Source organism: Pagrus major, chromosome 6, assembly GCF_040436345.1.
Source record: "Pagrus major chromosome 6, Pma_NU_1.0".
Classification (NCBI taxonomy): domain Eukaryota; kingdom Metazoa; phylum Chordata; class Actinopteri; order Spariformes; family Sparidae; genus Pagrus; species Pagrus major.
The window spans coordinates 20551897-20577204 of record NC_133220.1 but is presented as its reverse complement, the minus strand read 5'-3'; the positions used below and the strand labels follow the sequence as shown (position 1 = coordinate 20577204).

Below are 25308 nucleotides of genomic sequence, written 5' to 3'. Positions count from 1 at the left end.
TGTAATTTTCCTTACTGAACTGGTGGTTGGTGTAACTTCTGTTGATGGTGCATCCATGGTCAGATGCTGCTCCTCTTCTGAATGGTCAAGAGGCTTAATTCTACAGAGAACAGAGACACAAAGTAAACTATAACTCAAATCATCTGTTCTCTTCTCATCTTTACATCAATAAAGTCCTTCTTGTCACCCTGAATCAGGCGGGTCACTTGTTGAGCTGGCCTCTTGTTCAGCACTTATTTTTTCAATCATCCCGGTCATCTTTTCTACAAAACAGACGATGTAAAATGAGCAGAAACAAGAGATGACTGAAGCACATTTTTTTTATTTTTTTGAATTACGAATCATCTTTTTGTTGTTTTTACAACCTTGGTCTCTTTGGACAGCCTGCACTGCAAGAAGAAATTCCTCCGCCTCCTCCTCATTTGCAAAGTTGAAGCCTACCTGATGATCCTGTGCAAACACAGTAAATCCACCTTAAACCAGCTGAAAAACTCTGTTAAGCATGTTGCACAAAAAACAGGGGCACTTACATTTGCAGGGAAAGTGTGGAAGAACGTTCGAGCTGCAGTGTATTTGAATGGGATGTACAGCTCCTGCTCCCATAGTAACTTTGCACGCTGTGTTTAAGATAAGATAAGGGAAGGATGAAAGGAAGGAAGAGAGGAAATAGGTTATGAACAGATATTAAAGTAGTTATAGGCACACCCATTAAGTGCAAATTAAAAGAAACAAGCTGTCCCATGCTGTCACTTTACTGAGGGAAGTGATGTGTTGGTAGATGTGAGTAGGTGGAGTATCTCTAATCAGTTCTGCAGTTCCTCTTACCTTGACACAGTATAGTCGCAGGAAGTAGGAGTGAATGGACTCGTCCTCAATGAGACACAAAGCACCACAACCCAAACAACTCCAGCCCGGGCTCTCGCCCTTGGTATCTTTGGCCTCTAGTACCTGTGCTACTGTAGTTTTGGTCAGCTGAAATAGACCAGCAGTCATACAGATCACAAGAATGGAATAAACCTATTCAGACGTATGCATATATATGAAGAAGAATAGCCAGGAGCCTGTAATCAGCAGCTCGAAATGTGTAAATAGAGCACAAAAATGTCAGGAAAATTGACTCCATCTTAAAAAGATACTTCAATTCTTTGACTGAAAAAGTTCCTTCATTGCATTTTCTCTACAGTTAGTACAGTTTTGCCTCTGTTATTTTACTTTAAGTCTCAATGTTCCTCTTCTTTGTGCCTCAGAGCAACCTTTGAGACATTCTGGTTTAGTTTCAGAGCGAGAGAGGTTGCTCCTCAGAGAGACCATGACCTCTTTTCAGAGGCTGATGGTGCTGTGAAATGATCCATTTAACTGCGAGCTTCACAAGACCAAACCACTTTATTAAACCCTGCCCTGACATAATCCAGTGTTATCACTTCTCTTTCAAGTCATACCTCACCATTAGTTTTCAGTAACCACCAGACAAATCCTCATAATCCATAATACACAAAACATGTGGGGTCACAGGATTAATATGTCATCTTTTCTGTTAATGATTTACTTTTCTGATGTTCACTGTTATGTTGATGACACGCTGTTCTACTTGCCCATAAAACCAACTGAAATTTGTTCTTTAATTTAGGAGTATTTTCCATGGCTCCAAGTGATCACGTTCTTATCTCTTCACATATTAGTGCATATCACTGTTGTCCATGAGAGTCCCTGCTTTCTGTGTCATTCTGAGAAACACATAAGCCCCCCCTTAGTTTCTTAACAAAAGAGTCTGTAGTACTAGGGCTGGCTAAATCTGACATTTTACTGTTAATGTGTTTGTCTTCTTTTTCACATCCCCTCTTGCTTTTTCTCTTTCTTTTTATTTATTTCATTATTTACTATTTTCTTTTGATAAAAGTCCAGTGTGTAGGATCTAGTGACATCTAGTGGTGAGGTTGCAGATTGCAACCAAGTGAACACTGGTTGTCTGAACGTCCCCTACTGTGCCTGTTAAAACAAACAAACAAACAAACAAACAAACAAACAAAACACAAACAAACAAACAAACAAACAAACCCAGACAAACAAACAAACAAACTACTATGGACTCTGTGGAACAGGACCAGCTCCCTCTGTAGATATAAAGGGCAGAGCTTGTCCTCATCAGAAAAGTGACCATATAGATTGAATAAGAAAGCAGCTTAATATGACCCATATTTATGCCTCTTTTTAGGCAGCGACCTCTGGTGACTGCAATAATTATTACAGCTAAAAAAGGAGGAAGTGAGGAAAAGTAGCATAAGGAGTGAAAAGTCAGTGAAGGGAGGAGGTCAGGGACAGACGGTCGGTTTGATCAAGCACATACTTTCCCGCTGTTCCTGTCCAGTGTGAAACCAGAAGACAACAGTGAGTTCTTACTAACTTACTAACGTAGTGAAGTGACGTCACATACATCACATAATGTAAGTAACTTAGGTAACATAGGGACGCTTGTAACGGAAGTTGCAGAAGTGACGTAGTGATTTTAACCTAAACCATGATGTTTTCCTAAACATAACCAATATGTCTCTTGCCTAAACCTAACCAAACTGTGACCATACAACTGAGGTCCAGTACATGTAACTCTGCAACTGCCATGTTGTTTTGGGAACGGTGATATATAATGTTTTGGGAGACTCTAACAAGGGATCTATTTAGTCATTTAGGTATGAGGATGTGTTGAAAGGGCTTGTTCTTAGGAATGAAAACAACATTTCTTAGTTTCAGATGATTGTACACTAATGACAACAATTATGTTCATTATTCCTGGTTATATACATATTATATCACATTCCTGCAGAAAATGGACCTGCATAAATCCTACATACTGGACCTTTAAGTTCACATGGAAAAAGATTATGATTTTATTTTAGATGTTCTAGCGTGACGTGTTGAGGTAGTTCCAGGAAATACAAGCAGCAGAAACTAACTGTAAACAAAACAGCCCTCAGAGAAAGCTCATTCATCCACCACAACATAAAAATAGAAATTGCAGACTAAAACAGAATATCATCCATGTGTTCCATTTAACAGAGTAGTATTATGTTGGAAATATTTTACCTTTATAACACACATTCACTTCCATTCATTCTTAAGATGTCAATTTGGCAACTACAAGTACAGTGTGTCAGACAGTCATATATTGTTGCTGTTACACTGGTTCAGATGTTTATACATACAGAAAAACCTGAGTTACATTATTGTTAAGTTGTGTTAAGTTGCTGTTGGTTTGAATGAACTGACCTTACAGTGAGGTTCGAGCAGAGTGAAGAGGACACCTTTCTCACGGATAGTCAGCAGATCACTCATGACATGGCATCCAGGAATCAGACTTGACGCCATCACACAACTTTTGTTTTCACCCTCTACGCACCACTGCTGTCACCGTCTCCCCACTTTTTTTTTCTAATCCACTGAACCCACTAAGCCTGAACACATTAACTTCTGATCCTTACCGTAACTGGTTTGAATGGAAATATCTCTAGCTGATGTAGCTGGTGACCATGCAAATATATTTGACTTGGTGTACGCTGTGTGTGCACTGTGGTTTTCCTTCACTAACTGAGCAACTGTATTTACAGTCAGTGGGAAAAGAAAGCAGATGTTTGTTAATCATACAAAATTAGTTAAAAGTACAATGTGTCTGCTCTTACAGTGACTGTTTCTATCCCTCAATTACAAGATCAACTGTGGATTAATTTGTTGTAAAGGTTTTGATCACATATAGTTCACCCTGTTACAGTTCTGTCTCAGTATGAAACTGTCAAAGATAAACAAACATAATCTACAAGCAGTGATGGAAAATAACCAAGTTAATTTAGGTTTGAAGTCATTTACTTGAGTGTTTCTATTTTATGCCACCTTGTATTTCTAAATTTCAGGTGAAATGTTGACACTTTGAGTTATTTTTTAGATTTATGTTTGACGAACAAACATATAGTTATAAAAACAAATGTTGTAGATTAAACTCTCAAACAGTATATAAAGTAGTTATAATTAGCTCCACTTTAACCAATATATTATAGTATTATTATAGTTTTAGTTTATAGTTTTTTTCTTTAGATATTTCTATTTTATTTATTTATTTCTATATTATGAAGTGTTTTTACATTAGGATAGTTCCTCTACTGCTGCCTACATCTGCTATTGTGATCCTGTACACATTAAAAATTTAAAGGGGGTGTTGGGTTTGCAGGTCTAATGCTATAGGTCCTGCTCACTGAAGCTTTTATGTTTCCACTTCCCTCAGTTTAGTTACCAGTTACTAGTGTTACCAGTGGGCAGCAGACAACATTAATGGCTTAGCAGAGGCTCTCAGAGGAAGAAGTTTCAAGTGGGTAGAAATTTCTGGATGAGGTTGTATATTTACAACTTGAACTCTCATAGTTTAAATTTCCTTTAATTGTACACCTTACAATACCCACATTATCATTTCTCATAAAAGTCCCCTCGGGGACTTATTGGTTGGATGTAATCTTGCCATTAAATATCTTTAATGACTTCCACATACAGTCTTTCTTTGTTTACAGAGAGAAGAACCAATTTCTCACACTGTCACAAAATCCCTGCATTCTTTTTTCACCTGACAGCAACAATAACAGTCACAATACAGGTTTTTATAATTCTCTCAGGTTCAAACAAACTGTGTAAAATAAGCTTTCCTGCACAAAAACAGAGATGAAATGAGTACTCAGATCTTGTACTTGAGTAAAAGCGGCAATACTACATGTAGAAATACTTTGTTAAAAGTAAAAGTCAGGCATTTAAATCTTTTACTGAAGCAAAGGTAGAGAAAATATTAGCCATAAATATACTACTGTAATAAACCACCAAAGGTTAAAGTGCAAAATGCAGAATAATCTACTTTGTATGATTGGATTATTATTGATGCATTGATATGTATATTTCTTTAATGCTGAAGCAGGTAAATGTGATTTTTCTCACTAACTGCAGGTGCAATATTTAAGAATTTTAGTTTTAAAATTCAGAAATTAACCAAAATTATCAACCGAACGTAAAGAAATAACAGTGTTGACGTTATGTCAAAGACGTCTATGCATTGTGTTGCAGAGATATCTACTGAACTTAGCATGCTAACCAGCTTTTTAAAACCTTTATCACCCAGCAGTCCAAAGCTCCTGTGTTAGCGATGTAAACACCAACAGTCCCCTGGTAGTCTGGCTAGCTGCACGGCTAACTGAGCTAACAAGCCAACAGTAGCTACAACCATGGATGTATAAACAGGTTACAATTAGCAGCAGTCAGCAGTAGCTTTGGTGATATGCTGCCAATATTTGTTGGGAGTATGAATTCAACAGATGGACAATTCTTACATATTGCACGATTAAATAGTTTATCTGCTGTAAATATCCTCTCGGGTATGAATACATAGAATTATATTTTGTATTATTAAACTAAATCTACTAAGTAACCAGTAACTCAGGTTGTCACATAAATGTAGTGGAGTAAAAAGTGCAATATCTGCCTCTGAATTGTAGGGTAGTAATGGGATAGACGTATAAAGTAGCAGACAGTAGAAATACTCAATTAAAAGTACCTCTACCTCTAAATAGTACAGTGCTTGAGTAAATGTACTTTCCACCACTGTAGTATGCAAAAAAGTCACACAACACAGTTGTAAAACATAAAAAACACAGTTTTATTTCCCATATTAGACTAGAAACAATCAAAATAAATGACATTTATTAGACTATTGAGTGCAGTTATACAAAGACCCATAAAAAGTGACTAAAAGACAAGAAGTGACTTGTGGATGGGAAAATATTGCTCACTCTGTTTTTCATAGTTTTATACTATTTTTTCAAATGATCATTTTCCCATGCTCTTCAGAGAATGTGACTTCTTTGTGACTGTTACACACCACTCCTCTGTCTCCTTCTCCTCATGTGTGGGCTCCTCCAGGTTCAGGCCTCTTCCTCCTCTTATTGAGCAGCGGGTTGTTGGACATGTCCAGGTCTTTGATCTTCACCTGGTCGTAGTCAACGCGCATGGTGGCCAGGGCACTGGTCATTTCCTCCTGTTGGGAGACATTTTCTGCTGTAAATCTGGTGCTTTACTGCCACCTTGTGGTCATATTCTGAAAATAAACAGAGTCCCACCTTCACATCGTCCCACAGCTCCTTGTCCTCTGTCAAAACACGAGAGGTGTGCAGGGGTGTTGGAGGGACCACCATTGACTGCTGCAGTAATATAACAATAATAATTATACATTTATTTTATATAGCGCTTTTCAGGGTACACAAAGACACTTTTCAGGTTAAAAAGCAGAATAATAAAAACAACACAATAAAAATACAAAAAGAGACAAGTTATACATTAAAAGCAGTTTTAAAAAGGTGAGTTTTGGTGAGTGTTTTGAAGGTAGTGAGGTCTGGACAGTCATGTGTATGGGGAGGGAGTTCCAGAGGGAGGGGGCAGCTACTGAGAAGGTTCTGTCGCCCCAGGTTCGGTGCTTGCATCGGAGGAGCGGAGGGTGCGGGACGGGTTGTGGCGGTGGAGCAGGTCGGTGAGGTAGGGGGGGGCCTGGTTGTGGAGGGCTTTGTGAGTGAGGAGGAGTATTTTGAATTGAATCCGTTGTGGGACAGGGAGCCAGTGGAGTTTCTGGAGGACGGGGGTGATGTGGTCACGGGTGCGGGTGTGGGTGAGCAGGCGAGCAGCAGAGTTCTGGATGTATTGAAGTTTATTTAGGATGCTGTTGCAGTAGTCAATTCTGGAGGTGATGAAGGCGTGGATCAGGGTTTCTGCAGCAGAGAAGGAGAGTGATGGGTGGAGACGGGCTATGTTTTTGAGGTGGAAGAAGGCAGTTCTGGTGATTTGATTTATGTGTTGTTGAAAGGAGAGTTTGTTGTCAAAGATGACTCCGAGGTTGCGACTGTGTAGAGAGGGAGAGAGAGTGGAGTTGTCTATGGTGAGGCACAAGTTGTGAGCGGTTTTGATGAGGGATTTGGGGCTGATGATGACCATGTCCGATTTGTCGCAGTTTAGTTGAGGGAAGTTAGTTTGCATCCAGGATTTGATTTCAGTGAGGCAGTTGGTGAGTGTGGAGTGAGTGGCAGTGGTGATGGATTTAGTGGAGATGTAGATTTGGACGTCGTCAGCGTAGCAGTGGAAACGGAGACCATGACGCCGTATGATGTTGCCAAGGGGAAGCATGTATAGGATGAAGAGGAGTGGACCAAGCACCGAACCCTGAGGGACGCCTTGGGACAGAGGAGCAGTGGAGGAGGTGCAGTTGTTGATGTGGATGAACTGTTGTCTGTTTGTGAGATAAGATTTTAACCAGGAGAGGGCAGTGCCGGTGATGTTGAGGGAGGATTCAAGGCGGGAGAGAAGAATGGAGTGGTTGATGATGTGGATGAGGATGCTGAGGTGGCCAGAGTCTGCAGAGAGGAGGAGGTCGTTAGTGACTTTAAGGAGGGCTGTTTCTGTGCTGTGTTGAGAATGGAAGCCGGATTGAAAGGTTCAAATAGGTCGGTGGAGATGAGGTGGGTTTTGAGTTGAGTGGCAACGGTGCGTTCCAGTATTTTTGATAAAAAAGGGAGGTTGGAGATGATTGTGACCAGGAGCAGGGCGTCCGGGGAAGGAGTAGCGAGGTGTACCCCAGGAGTATCCACGGGATAATCCACAGTATACCAGCCTGATGAGGAGGAGAGGAAGCCTGGAGGGGCCACCGGCGTACTAGCCTAGCGGTCCCGCTGAGATGGGGAGATTGTCAGCCCGATGCGGTGGCGGTCAGCGGAGGAAACCAGCCAGGGTCCGGCAGCCGAACACGCTGGGACGGGAAGATCCCGGTGAGACAAGCAGGTGTACATGAGCTGGTGGAAGATGATGCAGGGAGAGACCGCAGAAATGACCGCCCTGTTAGCAGGAAGCCAAGGCCTTGCCAGGAATCCCTATCGGGAGACCTGGAGGCAGCAGGAGCCGGCAGGAGGGGACCTCTTGCCAGGTAGAATGGCGAGCTTAGACGCCAACGATGGTCCAGTGTGATCAGGCTGTGGGGCGAGAGCCGGCAGGAGGGGACCACCAGCTCACGAAACTTTGTTCCTAACCAGGTCAAGGTAAAGATTTAAGGTTCAAAAAACTTTTCTTCAGATATGGAGCGGCAGCCAAGGTGCGCCAGCGTTCGCCATTGACATGACATGCTTCACTGCTTGATATAAGACACAAAATCTCATTAATTAAAGGTAGGATAACATACAGGTCTATAGGCACGGTGCTTACACAGTGATAACTTACACTAATCCAGGGGTGGTTCACAAACTGTACGATGGTCATCCTTTCATTGGGGTCTGTCTTCAGTAGCTGAATGATAAGCTGCTTGGCTGCAGGACATAAAATTAAGGTTTTAGTGCAAAATGGACTTGTAATGATGAAGTGTCTTTGGAGTTAACTGGATATGTTGTACAGGTTGTTCAGATATCTTCAAACATGTGATTTGGTCGGTGCAGCGTGCTCCTTTAGACCCTCACTAATCAATTGTTTTGCCACTTGGGGGCAGAAACAAGCTGTGAACACTGAAATATTATCATTCACACAGATCATTCATTCAGAATTGTGTTTCTAGTCATCTGATGAAAATAAGTTCTATATTTACTTTTAATCCTTTCTTTGGTGGAGACCAAAAAAGGCTTAAGAAAAATATGTAGCTCGTTAGTGCTCCACTATGTTCACCAGCTAGTCACTAACTTTGTCTTTCTGTTTTTTGGTGCTGAGCAGGTAGTGCACAGTTGATTTATCAGAGCTTTGCCAGAATGTAATTCGCTTTTTATCCTCTGCAGGATGTCTGACGCTGAAATGTATGCGCGGCAGGTCAGGGCAGGTCACGTCGGCTACTAGCTAAAAAGCTGAAGGGTGGAGGAAGAGGGAGAGAGGTATGTCTCAATGAGTTTGTCTCAGTCAAAGATGCAATGTACACAGTGGTCTGTTGCAAAATTTGTGCAAGCAGCAAAACAACAACAAACGACATATAAACTAGTGAAGAATCTGATACAGCAGCACAGCAATGTGAAACACCAGAGCTGTAAATGAGGCCTCTGCTGCCGGTGAAGCAGCATGAACCCCGGCTGAACGACAGAAACTGGATTTCAGAGCAGGACATGGTTGTGGAGAGACGTTAAGAGGACAGGATCTAAAGAAGCTTGTTGCTGGGTAAGTCACACTGTGGAAAATAAATTATCTATGTAAAAGTAACAGTAGTTATTCAGTAACATAACTAATTACCTTTGATACCAAGTAATAAGTAAAGTAATATTTTCATTTTAAGTACAGAGTAACTTAACTTGTCCAGCACTGTTCATGGATAAATACAACAAATAATACATTTTATCATATGTAATATTAATTCATGACCCATTCATGATAGTGCTGATTTTAATAACAAAGTTATAAATGTTATTAATTCTATGTCTGAGGCCTGACCTTCCTCAGAAACGTCGGCCCACTCCGGGTTGGGGAACTCGTACTGGCCCAACCGGATCCTCTGCTTCATGCCGGGAGAGATGGCCTGACCTGTGTTTGAGTAGAACGGAGGATACCCACACAGACTAGAAACAAAACAGAGGAGGAGAAGACACTATTTTACTTTGCTGTCTTCCTTAAAAAAGGCAGACTTCATACAGTACAGCACAGTACAATACAGTGGATACAATATACCAGAACAGCAATAAAGGTTTCATTGAGTTGAATCCGTTGCCGACGCACATGATACTCACAGAATGTACATGATTACGCCCAGAGACCACATGTCACATGACTTGTCATATTTCTCTGGCCCAAGCACTTCTGGGGCTGAATGGACAAACAGACACAGAAAATACCAACACACTAATGTGGAGGATGAAGACACACTCGCACAGAAACAGCTCAATATGTGGATACACACAAACAACATGAATGACAGCAACCACGTCCAAAAACTAGGCCTGTAATAGCACATTTATAATACATTTCTCCTACTACAGTACCATCCTGACAACAAACACTCACCAACATAATACGGAGTGTAACAGGGAGTTTGGAGGGAGTTGTGCAGCGTCGTCTCCTTAGCAAAGCCAAAGTCAGTCAGTTTGAGTGTGCCGTTACTCTCCTTGGTGGTGTAGAGCAGGTTTTCAGGCTGCAGTGAGAGATTAAAAATTTTGTTTTTAGGTTTAAATTCTTTCTTAGATTCTCTGTGAAGGATTACTCTGACAGCAGCAGTACCTTTACATCCCTATGAGCGATGTCCATGTGGTGGAGGAACTCTATGGCCGAGCCGATGTCATGCATGATCTCTGATGCCTCTGATGGACGGACACGACATTGATGTAACATGTTCAGAAACCCATGAATTTCAGCTGCTTCATGTGAACTGTAACTCACCTCTCTCTGTGAAGGCCTGGTCTCCTCGGGCCTGAATGCGGCTGAACAGCTCCCCTCCCTCCATACTGAGACAAAATTAACAAAGAGATCAGAACTGGGGCAGCGAGGGGACTCTTGGCGAATGACCACAGTTCTCTACTGCAATCATGGTTTGACAACAAAGTGAGTCATTGTGCCGCACAATTTACTGCTCAGATGAGTCCAGTCTCTGAGCCACGGCAAACTCAGATGACGCAATCTGTGAGGACTCATTTAAAGGGAAAATACAACCAAGAACAGAATTTACAGCAAGCTTTTGTGCACATCTAACAGTATAAGGTTAATACAGTATAAGATGTAGATGATCTAATAGTGCTACCATGTGACACTGGGGGCTCAAAGCTTGTTTATGTTCAAGATGTCACATATCCAATGAGCTTTAGCTTTGCAGCTAATAATGTAGCTCCTCCATCAGAAAGTGTTTCATATTCCAGTGAAAATGTCCTCATTAAAAACGGTTTGGTTTGTTCAACAGTGGATGGTGCAACATACGCATGCGAACACAGTCCAAAACACAGAGGGGACACAGAGGCATCCAGTCATTCAAGCCACAGTAACGTGGTCAGTGATGCAAATGAATCCTGTCAAGTCCGTTCTGTCGTAAAGAAGTAGGAAAACAACACTCGCAAACAGCCTGAATCACATTATTACCATCTTGTCCATTTGTTGTTGTGCACTGTGATGTCTCACTCTGAGTCTGAGTTGAATTATTTGCACAAGAGGACAAATCACCAAACAAAACATTTGTATGTAGAAAGCAGTAAATTCAAAATGGGCGTATGTGTCATTGCTTCCCAAAGAATATAAAATCTCAAAGATATACAGTATTTCAACTATGTAAGTAAGACAAATATTAATATTTCATATTACAAAGTCTTTTTTTATAACATGTTATGCTGTGTGGGACTTTAAAAAGGGTATAACTTTAACAAACCAAGGATAAAAGTTTCACAAGTTAGGACCATGGTATATTGTTAATTATATATCTGCAGTGTAAAAGAAGCCAGGATGCAAACAAAAGCCGAATCAAAAACTACAGGCGAGTGCAGATGTGTACTTCCTTTCTGTTGAGCAGCGATGTAGTTTTACCCAAAGTACAAAATCAAATTCAAGCCAGGTGTGAGCTGAAATCAAGCTCAGCTGGATCTAGATACCATCCAGATGTTTCTAGACAGACGGGCTCTGAGCTGGGCATGGTAGTCTGTCTCTCAGCTTCAAGGGAGAGTTTTTGAAATTCATAAATAAACATGGTGACACTTTATATTAGGGTAAACATATGAATCTTTTATTAGCATGCATATTAGTAGCATATTGGCTCTTTACAAAGAACTTATTAATACCTTATTCTGCATGACCATATTCTACAACTACTAGACAATTATCGAAGAGATTTCCCTCAGTAACCTCCTAAATACTGCTCTCTGATAGTACGTAAGGAAGTCACAACACATCCAGTATGACCTTTGCTCAGTATGGGCATTATAAGGTGGTAACACAACAAGAACAGTCATTCTGTTCTAACAAATTATGAATTTCATTCCTCAAACCCGCACTGTCTTTGGTGAAAGTGCTTTTAAAGCATTTGCACCATCATCCTCGTGTGAGTTACAGAGACAGCTTAAACTTGATTATCTTGGTATGTTTGACTACTGAATGCACATGTCCTGTCACTGAGCACTGGTAAATTCATTGTCTTGATGTCATTTGCTGATTGTGTTCAGTCTTGTTTCTGTTTATGTGAAGATTTTTACGTTGTTGCTTGTTTCTTTATGTGAAACTCTGTATGCTGCTGTCTTGGCCGGAAATCCTTCGTGAAAGATATTCTGAATCTTAATGGGAATATTCCAGGTAAAATAAGAAATTCTCCGTTAACAACACTTCATAAATATGGTTTGTTCTTATGTAAGAAAACACAAAGCAACCAGTGTTAAGTATTTCTTTCGAAGTATATGTTTCCCGTTCTAAAGTGAAATCTTTACAATAACTAATTCACTTGTAATTTGACACTTATCAACGCAAACAGGTTTTACTCCTTTTTTACCATCAATAAGCAGTAATGATGACTTTACTTATGAAAAATGTGTGTAAATAGCCCTTTAGATGTAGAATATGATCATGCAGAATAAGTGCTTTATACTGACTAATAAAGAACCAGCATCCTACTAATATGCATGCTAATATCCAGCTAGTGTATTGTAAATATGTACCCTAATATAGAACTGTACTATATTATCTATTTCACCACGGTTTCCCCTTAAAGGCCTAAAATAAGCAGAGACTAAATGTATATAACATCATGTTGGTAATGCTCACCACTCCATTATGATGAGGAGACACTTCTTCCCCTGGTGCAAGTTCGCATACAGGCTGAGTATTTGGACGATGTGGGGACCTCCGGACACTCGCCAGTGCAGCTCAACCTCCCGTCTGGCTTTAGGAGTATCACACAGGATCTGCTCCACACCAAGAAAACACACGTCAGTGAAATGCTACTGTTTCATATTTGTTTTTGTAACGCTTTTTATTTATAGTTTACTAAAACTAAACTATAAAACTACGTGTGACAAGAAAAAACAGACTTCTTCACCTTGCCCCTGATAAATACTCACATATTATGATTTAAGAGAAACCCTAAAACTAATTTTGAAACTGAAAGAAACAAAACCAAAACCAACTACTTTTAAACAATAAAAACTAAACTGACATGAGTCAATCCACTCTGGAAACTTTCTGAAACTACACTGAACTGAAGACAAAAATTAGAAAAGAAATACAGAAATATCTCTGGTCTAGTTGAGGTTTTACACCTGCATTTATGTTTGCAGATCTCACTCTCCAAGGCAGATACGCTTTTAACTGATTTATCTAAATATGAGTTTGACATCTTTGACAAGAAATCAATAAACCAGAGACAAACACATGTCTTATTGTGAAGACACTCACTGTAATAATGGCTACTATCAAAGCCATTAATCTGCAGTAATCTCTGCTGAGAGCATTAAGAGTGAATACTTTAAGCAGTCTGCTCTGTCTTTAAAGACGCAGGGCTGTAGCTGTGGTTATCACACGCAGGGGAGGAGGATATCCTATTCTTCTAGACATGCAGACCCCAGCCCAAATCCTCGAGGACATTGTGGGAAAAAAAGGCTCAGATATGAACGTTTATAAAGGTGTGGCTTTGCTCCAAATCACGGCTTTACCACTCTCTCAAGGGACACATAGTGAGCTCGCTCTTCACATTTCATCATACCTTTTCCGCTGTGGCTCACCACTAAAGATATTCCAAAGAAAACATGTGGAGGCACTCACGGGGCAGTGCTTCCTGTTTGTATTTTCTTAAGGCTTTGCTGTAAACCTACAGCTGTTTATTGACTCACCGGCTCTGACCTTCTCACAACTTAAATTTCCCAAGTTGGCTTCAATAAAAAATCACTTTTAACATTTAATAAGCTGATACTTTAAGGTGCACTGTGCAGTTTTGATGAAGAAATTGTACTATTTCTTTGTATTATTGCCTCATTAAAATTGTAAATATTACAGATCTGAGTTTGAATTTCAACATAGTGCCCCTTTAATGGTGAGCAGATGAGTGAAAAATGCAGGTTTTTACTTTTGAAGATGTCAGAGGCTCAGATAATGATGGGACTTATGAACAGAGCAGATCATTGTCCACACAACGATCATGAAAACTGTGTCAAAGCATCCCAGACAGCACATCACTGTCTGACAGACACATCCACTGTCTGGGCGGCTCTGTAACTCAATCTGCTCTCAGATTGCTCCTGCATGCATCCATGATTGAATTAATGTTTCATCTGCGTCACATAACATCCACCTAACATGACAAAAATGCAGATCAGAGAGTAGACATGAATAATTGATGGAAGCTCTCAGTGACAGCAGCCTCCAGAGGACTGTTCACACCACACAGGATAAAGAAAGCAGACAAACACACACCTTCAGGGCACATTTCTCTCCTGTTTTCTTGCAATAACACGCCAGCACTTTCCCATTGATGCCCAGGCCGAGGACCTGAGCTGTGACTTTATAGTCCTCTGTCACTGCGTGCCTCTTGAACTCCAGTTTGGAGTAGGCAGGCGGTGGGAGGTCAGTCAGGCCGCTGACCAGGCTGCTCCCCAGGCCGGTGGAGTGCTGCGCAGTAATTGCATTCACAGACTGCTCCTCCTGGTTATGATGCATTTTTTTTCTCTGTAAAAACCAACAGTGATGCAGAGCAAATCACATCAGCCTCTGCTGCAGAACATATCCGGTGTCATCCTACTTCACTCGAGAGCGTCCAGAAGACTTTCGCACTTCCCGACAGACCATCTCGATCCACTCTGAACACTGTAGGAGCAAAAAAAAAAGAGGTATGTGATCTATAAAACCTCCTTGGAGTACAGAAAAGGGCGGAGGTCTGAAATCGTAGCGTTATATTGGCACAAAGAACTACAAAAGACTCCAGCTACTCTCTGGATGGGTGTGTAGAGATGATAAAACACGCTAAATCATTCTGAGAGGTATGAAAACGCAGAGAGAGAGAGCTGGTACCCCTGCCTGGTCCTCATCACGGTTATCTGCCTCTTCCTACAGGGAACACCAACATCTCCAACTCCCTTACGTCAGCGCGGAGCGGCTCAAATTCAGTTTCTTAAAGGAACAACCACGCGTAAAGACGCACGGCAGGGAAACCAAAAGCCATGATCAGAAATGAAAGTAATAAGTTCATGGTTCAAGTCGAGGAGGAATGAAAACTTGATTCCTAAAACACATTATAGTAGTTTCTCCTTAAAACAGCCTTTGGGCAGGGGCGACTCTAGAGTCTGTAAGGGCCCTGGGCAAAAAAAATCCCAGGGGGCCCCTCAAACCAGCATTCAAATCCAAACCTTTTTTTAAAATTATTTCATGTTCACATTAATAGAAGTTTGAAACATGAATAGCATTAAAAATCAGAACAATTAAAACCTAAGTTAATAACCACATCTTCAACATTGTCACATGCAGAGGTGATTTTGAAGCAGCAGCGGTGCAGCAGTAAAGCTCCTTCAGAGGAGGTTTAAGGGGGTTTATTGTCATTGTGAAATGCAGTGTTGTAAAAAGCACTCTGAAGTCATACTTAAGTAAAAGCAAAGATATTGTGTTAAAATTTTACTTTGATAAAAGTGTATAGTCACCCATACCAATAGTGCTTGAGTAAAAGTGTTAAATATCTGTAGTATCAAAAGTACAAATAAAAGTAAATTATACATATAGTTACATGTATGTATATACTGTATACTATGGGGCGACTGATTATCAGATCTCATCTTCAACATATCTTCTGATGATCAGAATCAGTGTTTTCTTTGGATAATATGAATTTTAAATGAATTTTGAGGAACTATTTGAGTATTTCCTTTTTTCTGCTACTTTCTACTCCCACTAAACTACATTTTGGAGGCAAATATCGTACATTTTACTCCACTCCATTCATCTGATAACTCTGGTTATTAGTTACTTTGCAGATTACATGCTGCATCAGAGCCAAAGTAGCACATTTGTTCCAACAGTTCTTCCTGTGGTCCACAAGGTGTGTCTGGTAACAAAATCAGGTCTCGACAGGTATCTATGTGGAAAATGTGTGCCGTTAAAACGGAAACAAACCTGCTTGTTGCTTCAGTGCTGTCAGCTGTGACCAAAACTTGGCTTTGGTGTCCGATCACGAGTCCATTCAGTCTTTGCCAGCTGCTTTTCACTCTTAAACTAAAATCTTTCTTTGTTTCGCAATATAACACAAACAATAACTACATTATTTGTCTATACTGTTGAGATAAAAATGAGTCATATGGGCTTCATTACTTTAATGATTTTAATGACTTTAATTTCAGCACAAAAAAATAAAGAATATATTGTTGCAGATTGAATCAATAAAACATCCTAGCACAACACTTTAACCTACTTTGAATTCTGTGTATTCATGGCAAACAGTTTATATAACAACACTGGCATTGATTCATTAGGTCTGACTAAATGTTTTGCAGGTTTCCAGTATGTTGAGTTATTCAGAAGAGATTACAGCTGCAGGTGTCCTTTGTTGTGTGGCTATAAGAGGCTGAATGTTAACCTATGCTAAAGTGTTGGCATCGTTAGCAGTGTGTGCTAACCCTGCAGGGCACGGTCCAGCACACGCTCATCCTGCACAGGAAAGGGCATGGTGACACGCAGCTGCCTATTGTCCTCCATGGTGCGCTGGATGGTCTCATAGGCGTTGGAGTTTCCAGACCAGCAGCGACGAGCCACCTGCAGAACACAGCAACAGGTTAGAGCCAGACAGCAGGCATCTGCAATTTGAGCACACTGCAGTGAAGCTGGAAGCTATCGCGCTGTTCATCTCTCCACACTCTCACCCCGTTGGAGACGTCCCAGTTGAGCATCAGGCGGGCCCGCTTTGCTGCCTCCTCTGTGCCGTCCAACAGCAAACCAAACCCTCCGTTCATTACCTCGCCCCTGTGGGTGTGACGAGAGATAAGTGTTAAACGGATTGTTCACCTCAAAATCAAAAATACCCATTTTCCTCTTACCTGTTGTGCCATTTATCCATCTAAAATGTTTTGGTGTGAGTAGAAATCATGACCCAGTTACTCAAGATAATCCACAGACCTTGTGAGCAGGTTCATGGAGGAACTGTTTTCTTTTCATATCACTATGCAGGAGGAAATGTGCATCGACTCATGGAGGAGAAGATTGCTAACTAAGCTAGCCAACATTACAACTCAGCAGACGCCATTCATGTTTTCATCCCATGCTTCAGCCTCTCGTCCACGAGTAGATGCATGTTTCCTTCTGCACATGTAGGTCTGTGTATTATCTTGCACCACCTGTCATGATTTCTGGTAAGAGACATTGCTGTTGAGTTTTTCAAATGTAATTTTTGCCGCTTCAAGCACCTCAAGCTAAGTGCCATCGAGTTCCATTATATCCTAGAGAAGGCAGACATCTCTACGGCTGATATCTCCAAAACTCAACAACTCACACCAAAACAATCTAGATGGATAAATAGCACCACAGGTAAGAGGACAAATATGTATTTTTGATTTTGGGGTGAACTGTCCTTTCATTAAATATGTGGCTTTGACAAATCACAGTAACCGTTCACACAGATTGCTTTTCACTGGATTAGCAGCCAGCCTTACCAGCCAACACCACCACCGTTGTGCAGGGCAACCCATGTGGCGCCCCTGAACGCATCACCAACAAAGTTCTGGACCGCCATGTCTGTAAGGGGGAGACATCGTGAGCTTTCACTTTTACTTTTCATCGCTGCAGCGTTTCTGGTTTTTATGAATGAAGTGAGACAGGAAAGATTGGAAAAGGAGTCTGTATGCAACCGGTGACAGTTTTTTGGGCAAAGCCACAAACCTCAGACACAACTACTTTATTTTTCATGAGTAACTAGGATCAGACTTTTTAAGGACTGTGCTGCTCCCTTATGTTTGATCGTCTGTCACAATATCTCCACTTCCAAGTCAAGTCACAATTGCATCAGCGTCCACTGAACGAAGCATGAAACGCAGTGGAACACATGATTCAGTTTACAGTGTCTTTGTCCTGTGTTTCATCTAAGCCATCAGTTTCCATCAAGGAGAAGAAAACCTGTGAACTTATAATGAGCGTGTGGCTCATTATAAGTTTTATGCGTCATTATATCAGTACGATATAGAATCAATACACAGAGATTTAAAACTTTCTTGAGGGTATTAACTCAAGCAGGTTTTTAAAACATTTTGCTTTATTAAGGCTTTATTTTTCTTCTGTTATTGCAAAATAGAAAAAAAATTGTCATGTTAAACGGCAGATTTAACTTAGAAAGTTGGTAGTTACGTACAACTGTAGTGAGCATACCACATACCTGCACAGAAAGCAGATCCATCGTACACATTAGAGGTTTCTCTGAAGGGGCTGTCTGTGCCGCTTACATCATGATGGTCTCTGCTAAGAACCACAGGACCCTGAGCAACAGAAGTAGCACAAGACGCTGCTGAGACTCTAGTGAAAACTTGATCTGATGCAGGCCGCAGTAAACACAAAATAATCTCCTTAGCAGCCAATTTATCCACTTACTGAAACTCTTCCATCAGCGATCGCCTGGTTGATAGCCAAAGCGATGCAGACTCTTCCTTTCTGGTCAGAGTAGAGGATTCTGGCTTGGGATCCCACAACCTAAACAAACAGAGTAGACAGAGGAAATCAGCATCTGCGTCTCTACATCGGATTTGCATTGAGAAAGAGTAACTGCAGGCATTGGTTGTCCAGAAAGTCACTGACCATTTTGTGTTTCCCTGCCTCTCTGATCCAGCGGATGTTGTCATTGTACTGCTGTCTGATGCGATCAGTCGCATTGGCACTGATTTCCTCCAGGACGGTCGCAGCAATGTCATCCGTTACAGCAAGATCTTGGGGGTCGCCAGATGTGCACACCCAGCGAAACGGGCCAAAGCCCAGAGAGAAAATGTCTCTGTGACAAAGGCAGAAGGAGGGCGGTCACAAATGATCTATTGTAAGAAGACAAGATCTGATCACTTTCCAACAGTGCTATTACAAGATTAATGCTAGATTTAATAAATCAGAAAATGCCTCACCCCATAATATGCTGTACATAAGACGGGTAACGGAATTCAGTTGCTCCTCCACCAACCTTTTCTACCTCTGCTCCTATAAAAACAAGAAACACAAGCCTTTATATTAGTCTGACATGGACTGAATGATAATGATGATATGTTCTGAGTGTGAGTGTTAAACCACTGACCAGCTCTCTGGGCCTCCAGGAGAAATGCGTTGCCATAGTCCCAGAAGAACATACCAGCATCAGACAGCTTATTGATGGCTTTAACGTGTCTTCGAAGGCTGTGATCGTATGTAAACACATATTAAAATCAGCTTCACTGACCCATATATCACAGAAAATAAACCAAAGTCCTTCTGTGTGATTCATTTCACCTATCTTGGACCATGGCTTTGAAACGATTAGGATCAGTGGACATGAGCTGATTGGCCTGGCGGAAGCTGAGCTGGACTGGGTAGTAGCCTCCGTTATATGGGTTGTGTAGGGAGGTCTGGTCTGAACCCAAATCCACCAGGAGGTCTCCCGTCCTGTCGTACTCCAGCACAAGCCGCTCCCTGAATGGAAAGGTAGAAAAGAAGGGACGAGGATTTCAAGAGTAAGTTACAAAAGGTTTCGGTGTTGCAAGCAGCAGACCTGGGTCGTTGTTTCACCTCTGACTCACCACAAGTCTACAATGTTGCCATGGTAACCAAGGCTGAGAGGGGTCCTGGAGCTCTTGGCCTCTCTGAGAAACACAAAATCATACGAATTATGTTATCGTTCAGCAGACGGACTGTTATCATGCTTTCGTTTTCATCACAGTAGCAGCCCTTTTTCCTCGATTTGTAGCAATGCTAACATGCCAACATATAACAAGCAGTGGTGGAATGCTATTTATAAAGGGTGATACAGTGGTGTAGATTAAACCACCTCCCAGTATTTAAAGGTGCATTATGTAGTTTTAGGGAAGAAATATTTAAGTGAAAAGGGAAAGAAAAAAATCCGTCATGATTGATTTTCATGACTGAATAAGTGGAATAAACAAACTGTCCTCAAAGAGCGACTGTACTGAGCGGCATACTGATTTACTTTGTTTATATTTACGGGACCCTTCTAAGTAGCCAACTTCCTAGTTTCAAACAGACCTATTTCCCCTCTGAGCACAGCTTGTTTATAATGGAAATATATCAGATAAATATTTCTGAGTTTGTATTATCATCTCATTAATATTGTAAAGATAAACTTTCTGAGTTTGACTTTCTTTTCTAAAACTACATTGCACCTTTAAAGTGATAAAACTTAGCCCCATCTTGACCAACTGCAATGTGTTATATTTTACACTTCGGTTTTTGAATGGACTACATAAATCAGATACAACTTGTTAATTATTACACTTTAGAGCTGCTGGAAGGCAGATTTTGTTACCTTTGGTCAGAGCCATGCTTGCTGTTTTCCATGTTTCCAGTTTTGGTGCTAAGCTAAGCTAACCAGCAGCTGGATGTAACTTCAAATGTCTATTTGCAAAAATATTGAACTTTTCTTTAAGGAATCTAATGATATAAAAGTAGTCTCACGGCCATTTTGCTACATTAAGTAGTTTTGATTTTAGATACTTTTAGTGCATTTTGCTAACAAAACAAAAATACTTTACAAAAACACACATTTTCAATGCAGGACCTTGGCCTCAGTTTTTTTCACAGTGTGCTATTACTAGGATGCTAGTAGAATGAGAATATATCCCACAAAACTGTCAGTCTCAAGTGTCCTTGAGCAAGATACTTAACCCCAAATTGCTCCTAATGAGCAGTTGGCACCTTGCATTGTAGCCTCTGCCATCAGTGTATGAATGTGTGTGTGAATGGGTGAATGTGACAAGTGTTGTAAAGCGGCTTTGAGCGGCCAGTCGACTGGAAAAGCGCTATAGAAATGCAAGTCCATTTACCATTTACCACACCAAATCCCTCATGGCCATCAATGGAAGAGCAAAAGAGAGCAAGTAGCAATGATTTTTAATAAAGATCTGGACATTTACGTTACTACTTTGTCTCTTTGTTACCTGATGCGTTTGATGCACTGGTCCATGCTGCTGGTGACCTCCATCAGCCAGCCCTGCTCATGTCTCTTTCTGAGAGGAGCCTCATCCACCTACACAGAAATCAAATCCACACACTGAAAAACATTTCCTCCTTCATTCTTGCTTAGTCAGCAGTGAGTATTAACAGGAAATGACAAGATTTCAGCTGACCTCAGCAATCACGCCAACACAGCCGGCAATGACGGCAGCTTTAGCCTGAGCTCCACTCATGCCCCCCAGGCCAGAGGTGAGGAAGACTCGGCCCCTCAAGTCGTCAGAGCCCAGGTACCTCCGGCCAGCGTTCAGCACAGTCAGCTGCACAGAAAAACACAAGGAAATGAATAAAAAACAGGGTGACTCACTCTCATTCTGAATCTGTCCCTGACACACTGCAGACCTCCTCCCATTAGATTGCCTGACAGAAACTCTGGTCTGTTTAGGCCCCTACTGAGATTTCTTTCCTGCCCCATTTCATTCTAGTTGAGGGAAATTGTGTTTAATCTTCAGCCAAGTTGACTGACCACAAAAGTCACCAGTCAACTAGGCTGCCTGCATCAGGGCTGTCCTTATTTGGGCAAGTGTTGCTTGCCTTGCAAATAGCTGGACGGCTGCAGGTTTTCTTTTGTTTGTTTATATTATCTTAACTGAACCTCTTCAAACCCAAGAACCTTCAGTTTTTAACATTTTATTTCACGGGGGGCTTGAGAGCTTGTAAAAGCACATTTCAGTTTGATTATCCCTGAAGAGGCACTTGTTTATTATCCAGGTAGTTGACATTGGGCATTCCCTGTAGATGTACATATTTTTTGTTTATATTTTTATGTAGGTTGGGGCTGGTTTGTAAGCTTGTGAGCTCTGAGAGAAGATTGTTTCATTTAAATACATTTTAGAGGTCTAAAGAGGTGAAACTAGCCAGTAATTCACACAAAAAAATCGAAAAACAAGAGAAAATTTAAAAAAATAAGTTTAAGGAATTTATTTTGTTCTTGTTTTGCTACAGCAAATCCTGATCCTGACACTGCACTGAGGGGGCCTCAGGTTGGGAACAACTCATTAAAAGTAATCTATATTTTGCATGAAGAGATACTGGAGAGCTGTGTGTGCATCTTTTCTTTTTTTTTTTCACAAACCATAGTGCCATGAACAATCCCTTGAGGTCCAATGTAGCAATAGCTGCCTGCTGTCATTTGGCCGTACCTGAAACCAGACAAACAAAGGGAACACAATTACATCAAGACACATACAGGGCTTAATTTGGCATAGTTTTCTATCTTTTTAAAAAATAATAATAATGGAGAAACCAAATAACAATATGAAAAGCACCTTTAAAGACTTACATTGACACACCGAGGGCAAACATCTTTTCATACTGAGCTCTGGAGGAGTAATTTGGAATAACCTGTGTGATGCAAAAAAAAAAAAAAAGAGTATGTCAGTACACGTGTGGGCTGAAAGTACCAGCTTGTTAAATCAGATGTGTGTCGGGCAGTTGTTACCATGCCGTTGGTGATGATGGCACGAGGTGAAGAAGGCAGGCTGGGGAACAGGCCCATGGGATGACCGCTGTACATGACCAGAGTCTGCTCGTCTGTCATCTCACTCAGGTAGTGCATCACCAGGCGGAACTGCAACCATACACACACACACATATTCATTTATTCAGACTCAAGCATCATAACCAAACCAGCTGATCGATCACAAGCTAACTATGGTCTTACCTGGGCCCAGTTACTAAACACCTGTCCATTCCCTCCGTAGGTGACGAGCTCCTGGGGGAACTGAAGGGTAGAGAAACATTAAGTTTAATATCACACAGAGCTTAGTTAGCAAGTGAATACAAGCTGTGTTAGAGGCTCACCTGAGCAACAGCTGGGTCCAGGTTGTTCATGATCATGAGCATGATGGAGGCTGCTTGACGTGTGCGGCACGGGTACTGATCGATAGGGTAAGCTCTGAGGAAGCAGAGGGAAACTCAACTCACATCATAGTGAGACTGTGACTTTTGTTTTAACTACAGGATGGCATTTCTATTTATTTCTGGTGAGGTACTGTGTGTTGTCTATTAAAAATAAAAGGCTGTGGCAGCAAAACACCATAATGTGTTGAATTAAATAAAGGTGTTTTATCACATTAGAATTCAACTTTTTTGTGACAGTAAGGTTGTATTATTTCTTTTTTGAAAAGTTACAACCTTGTGTAAACGCAAAACACTCAGTGTACGTGTTTGGCAGCAGGGATTGTCATCAAAGCCTGACTGATAGATATATCAGAAGGATGATAATATTACATGAAGACAGACACATCAGCATCTGTGTTCTTTCTGTTGTTTGTATTTTGTGTTAATGTTGAAAAGGATTTCAATTCCAGCTATCAACATTACAGAACCTCAGCATCTATCTTTGTCTTAACCCAATAACCAGACTTAAAGGGTTATTGTCAAAATATTCATAAATACGGTGGCCCTGAGGGTCAAAATACAACTACATTTAAGACAACACAACAAAATTCCACAAGCACAACAACACTGGGACTTAGACTCTGTCCACTCACAACAAAAACTGCCCCATTTTTTTTGTAATCTGAAATGTATTGTGTGAAATATTGTGTGGGATGTTGTTGTGTGTGGGATTTTGTTTTGTATTTTGTGAAATTTTGTGTTTTCTGAGATGTTGTTGCAAACAAAAGGAATACCAGCCGATACAGATTCATGAAATTCATTCAGTTGGCCTCACCTCATGCGTAACGTGGGACAGAAGCGGTACATGTAGATGTGCCCATGCTGCCGCAGCTCCTGAGCAAATTCGGGTGCGAGTGTCACATGGAGGGCGGGGGGGAAATAACGCAATGCATTTCGCAGCGCCAACTATAGGGAAGAGCCATATTCACAGTAAGTTAGTGAACATAGAAAACAGTTTCAGTACAGTCAGATAAAGGAGAAGATTTTCAACACTTTAAGGCTCCTCCTGATTTAACAGATCGAGCCTCTTTTTAATTATTGACTGAAACCCTTCCTCTGAGTTTGGGCAGTCAGTTGAGGACTCTAGAGAATAATCAATTTTTTAGATGAGCCTATGAGCCCACAATGGTGATGCAATAAGTCAGAGTACAGCGCATGGCATAATGGTTGTCCTTCCACTTACGCATTTATATTTAAGTGACTGTCTGACATGACAGTGAGCTGTAGCCTCCTTTAGATCTGTCTCACACCACTTTTTCCTTTTAATAGTCATGTTAAAGTTTCGACTGCAGCCAATCTGCTCCATGTTTAGCGCTTTCCAAACCATTAGATAATAAGCACAGGTCTAAATACTGACATCAATAATTGCTCCTTTCCATTTAGGTGTACAAGTAAGATGTGCAGCCATTATTAATGTTATTAGTTACACCTGTATCTAAGAGGTCTAAATGCCCATTGTGAGGTCTGATGTGTGCTTAAAACAAAACTGCTGCTACACGTAGACAGAAGTATCATAAAAAGTAACTTGATTACAAAAATGATTAAATAATAAAGGTGATAGAAATAATTAATAATAAATTGTTTGCATGTTAACTCACCCGCTCCTCCTCTGCTGTGAGGTTGGGGCTCCGTGTCGGTGCATGTGGCACATTGGGGTCTCTTCCCCGGTTTGGGGGCAAAGGGTCCAGGGGTAGACCGCTGCATATCTCCTTCAGAGAAGACATCCTGTTGAGTTTTTTTCCGTCACACACTTGAGCAGCTCTCACCCTCACTGACAATAGTCCTCTCTGGAGAGAAAACTTTTCTGCTCTGAAGATCTGAGGGCGATCACTCTTTATCTTGCTGCCTCATTGGCTTTTTGGTCATCTTTGCCCTTCACAGTCCACCAATGATACGGCACAGATGGAAAAGGGTGTTTGGTAATTATTGATCCCTAAGGGACTTTAAAGTGGACAAACACTGTCACTGACCTCTGACCCCTGATGCTGCGACATGTAACTGAGTTAAACAAAAGCGTGCATGCCAGAACCTTTGAACAGCTCAACAGCTATTATGTAGAGTCATGTTGTTTCCTTTTGAAGTATTACTGGCACTTATAATACAGAGCACTATCACCACCAGCAGATCCAGTCATCTTTAACTAATCAAGTCACATGTGAGGAAACACTTTTATAACTCAATAGTTTTTGATGTGGTCCGGTGGGTGCATGTTTATACTCAATATGTAATCATACAGACAATGTGAGTTAGTTATACAACAAG

At 41.0% G+C, this 25308-nt stretch overlaps 2 protein-coding genes across 2 annotated transcripts; both read right to left on the bottom strand.

Moving 5' to 3' along the window:
- Window positions 1-5653: 5653 nt before the first annotated feature.
- Window positions 5654-14961, bottom strand: LOC140997483 (MAP kinase-activated protein kinase 2-like). Its single transcript, XM_073467403.1, has 10 exons — window positions 14392-14961; window positions 12748-12887; window positions 10396-10460; window positions 10237-10316; window positions 10024-10150; window positions 9750-9825; window positions 9457-9581; window positions 8275-8360; window positions 6138-6218; window positions 5654-6055 (listed from the first exon to the last, which is right to left on the bottom strand). The coding sequence occupies exons 1-10, from the start codon at window positions 14632-14634 to the stop codon at window positions 5921-5923; spliced, it is 1158 nt and encodes a 385-aa protein (XP_073323504.1). The 5' UTR covers window positions 14635-14961; the 3' UTR covers window positions 5654-5920.
- A 1307-nt stretch (window positions 14962-16268) lies between these two features.
- uroc1 (urocanate hydratase 1) lies at window positions 16269-24885 on the bottom strand. The gene is made up of 19 exons (XM_073467849.1): window positions 24645-24885; window positions 23822-23952; window positions 22948-23041; window positions 22808-22867; window positions 22586-22714; window positions 22427-22488; window positions 22220-22286; window positions 21261-21404; window positions 21072-21160; window positions 19698-19760; window positions 19411-19590; window positions 19220-19317; window positions 19053-19125; window positions 18739-18928; window positions 18535-18633; window positions 18323-18422; window positions 17607-17688; window positions 16821-16920; window positions 16269-16713 (listed from the first exon to the last, which is right to left on the bottom strand). The coding sequence occupies exons 1-19, from the start codon at window positions 24768-24770 to the stop codon at window positions 16573-16575; spliced, it is 2028 nt and encodes a 675-aa protein (XP_073323950.1). The 5' UTR covers window positions 24771-24885; the 3' UTR covers window positions 16269-16572.
- Window positions 24886-25308: the final 423 nt, after the last annotated feature.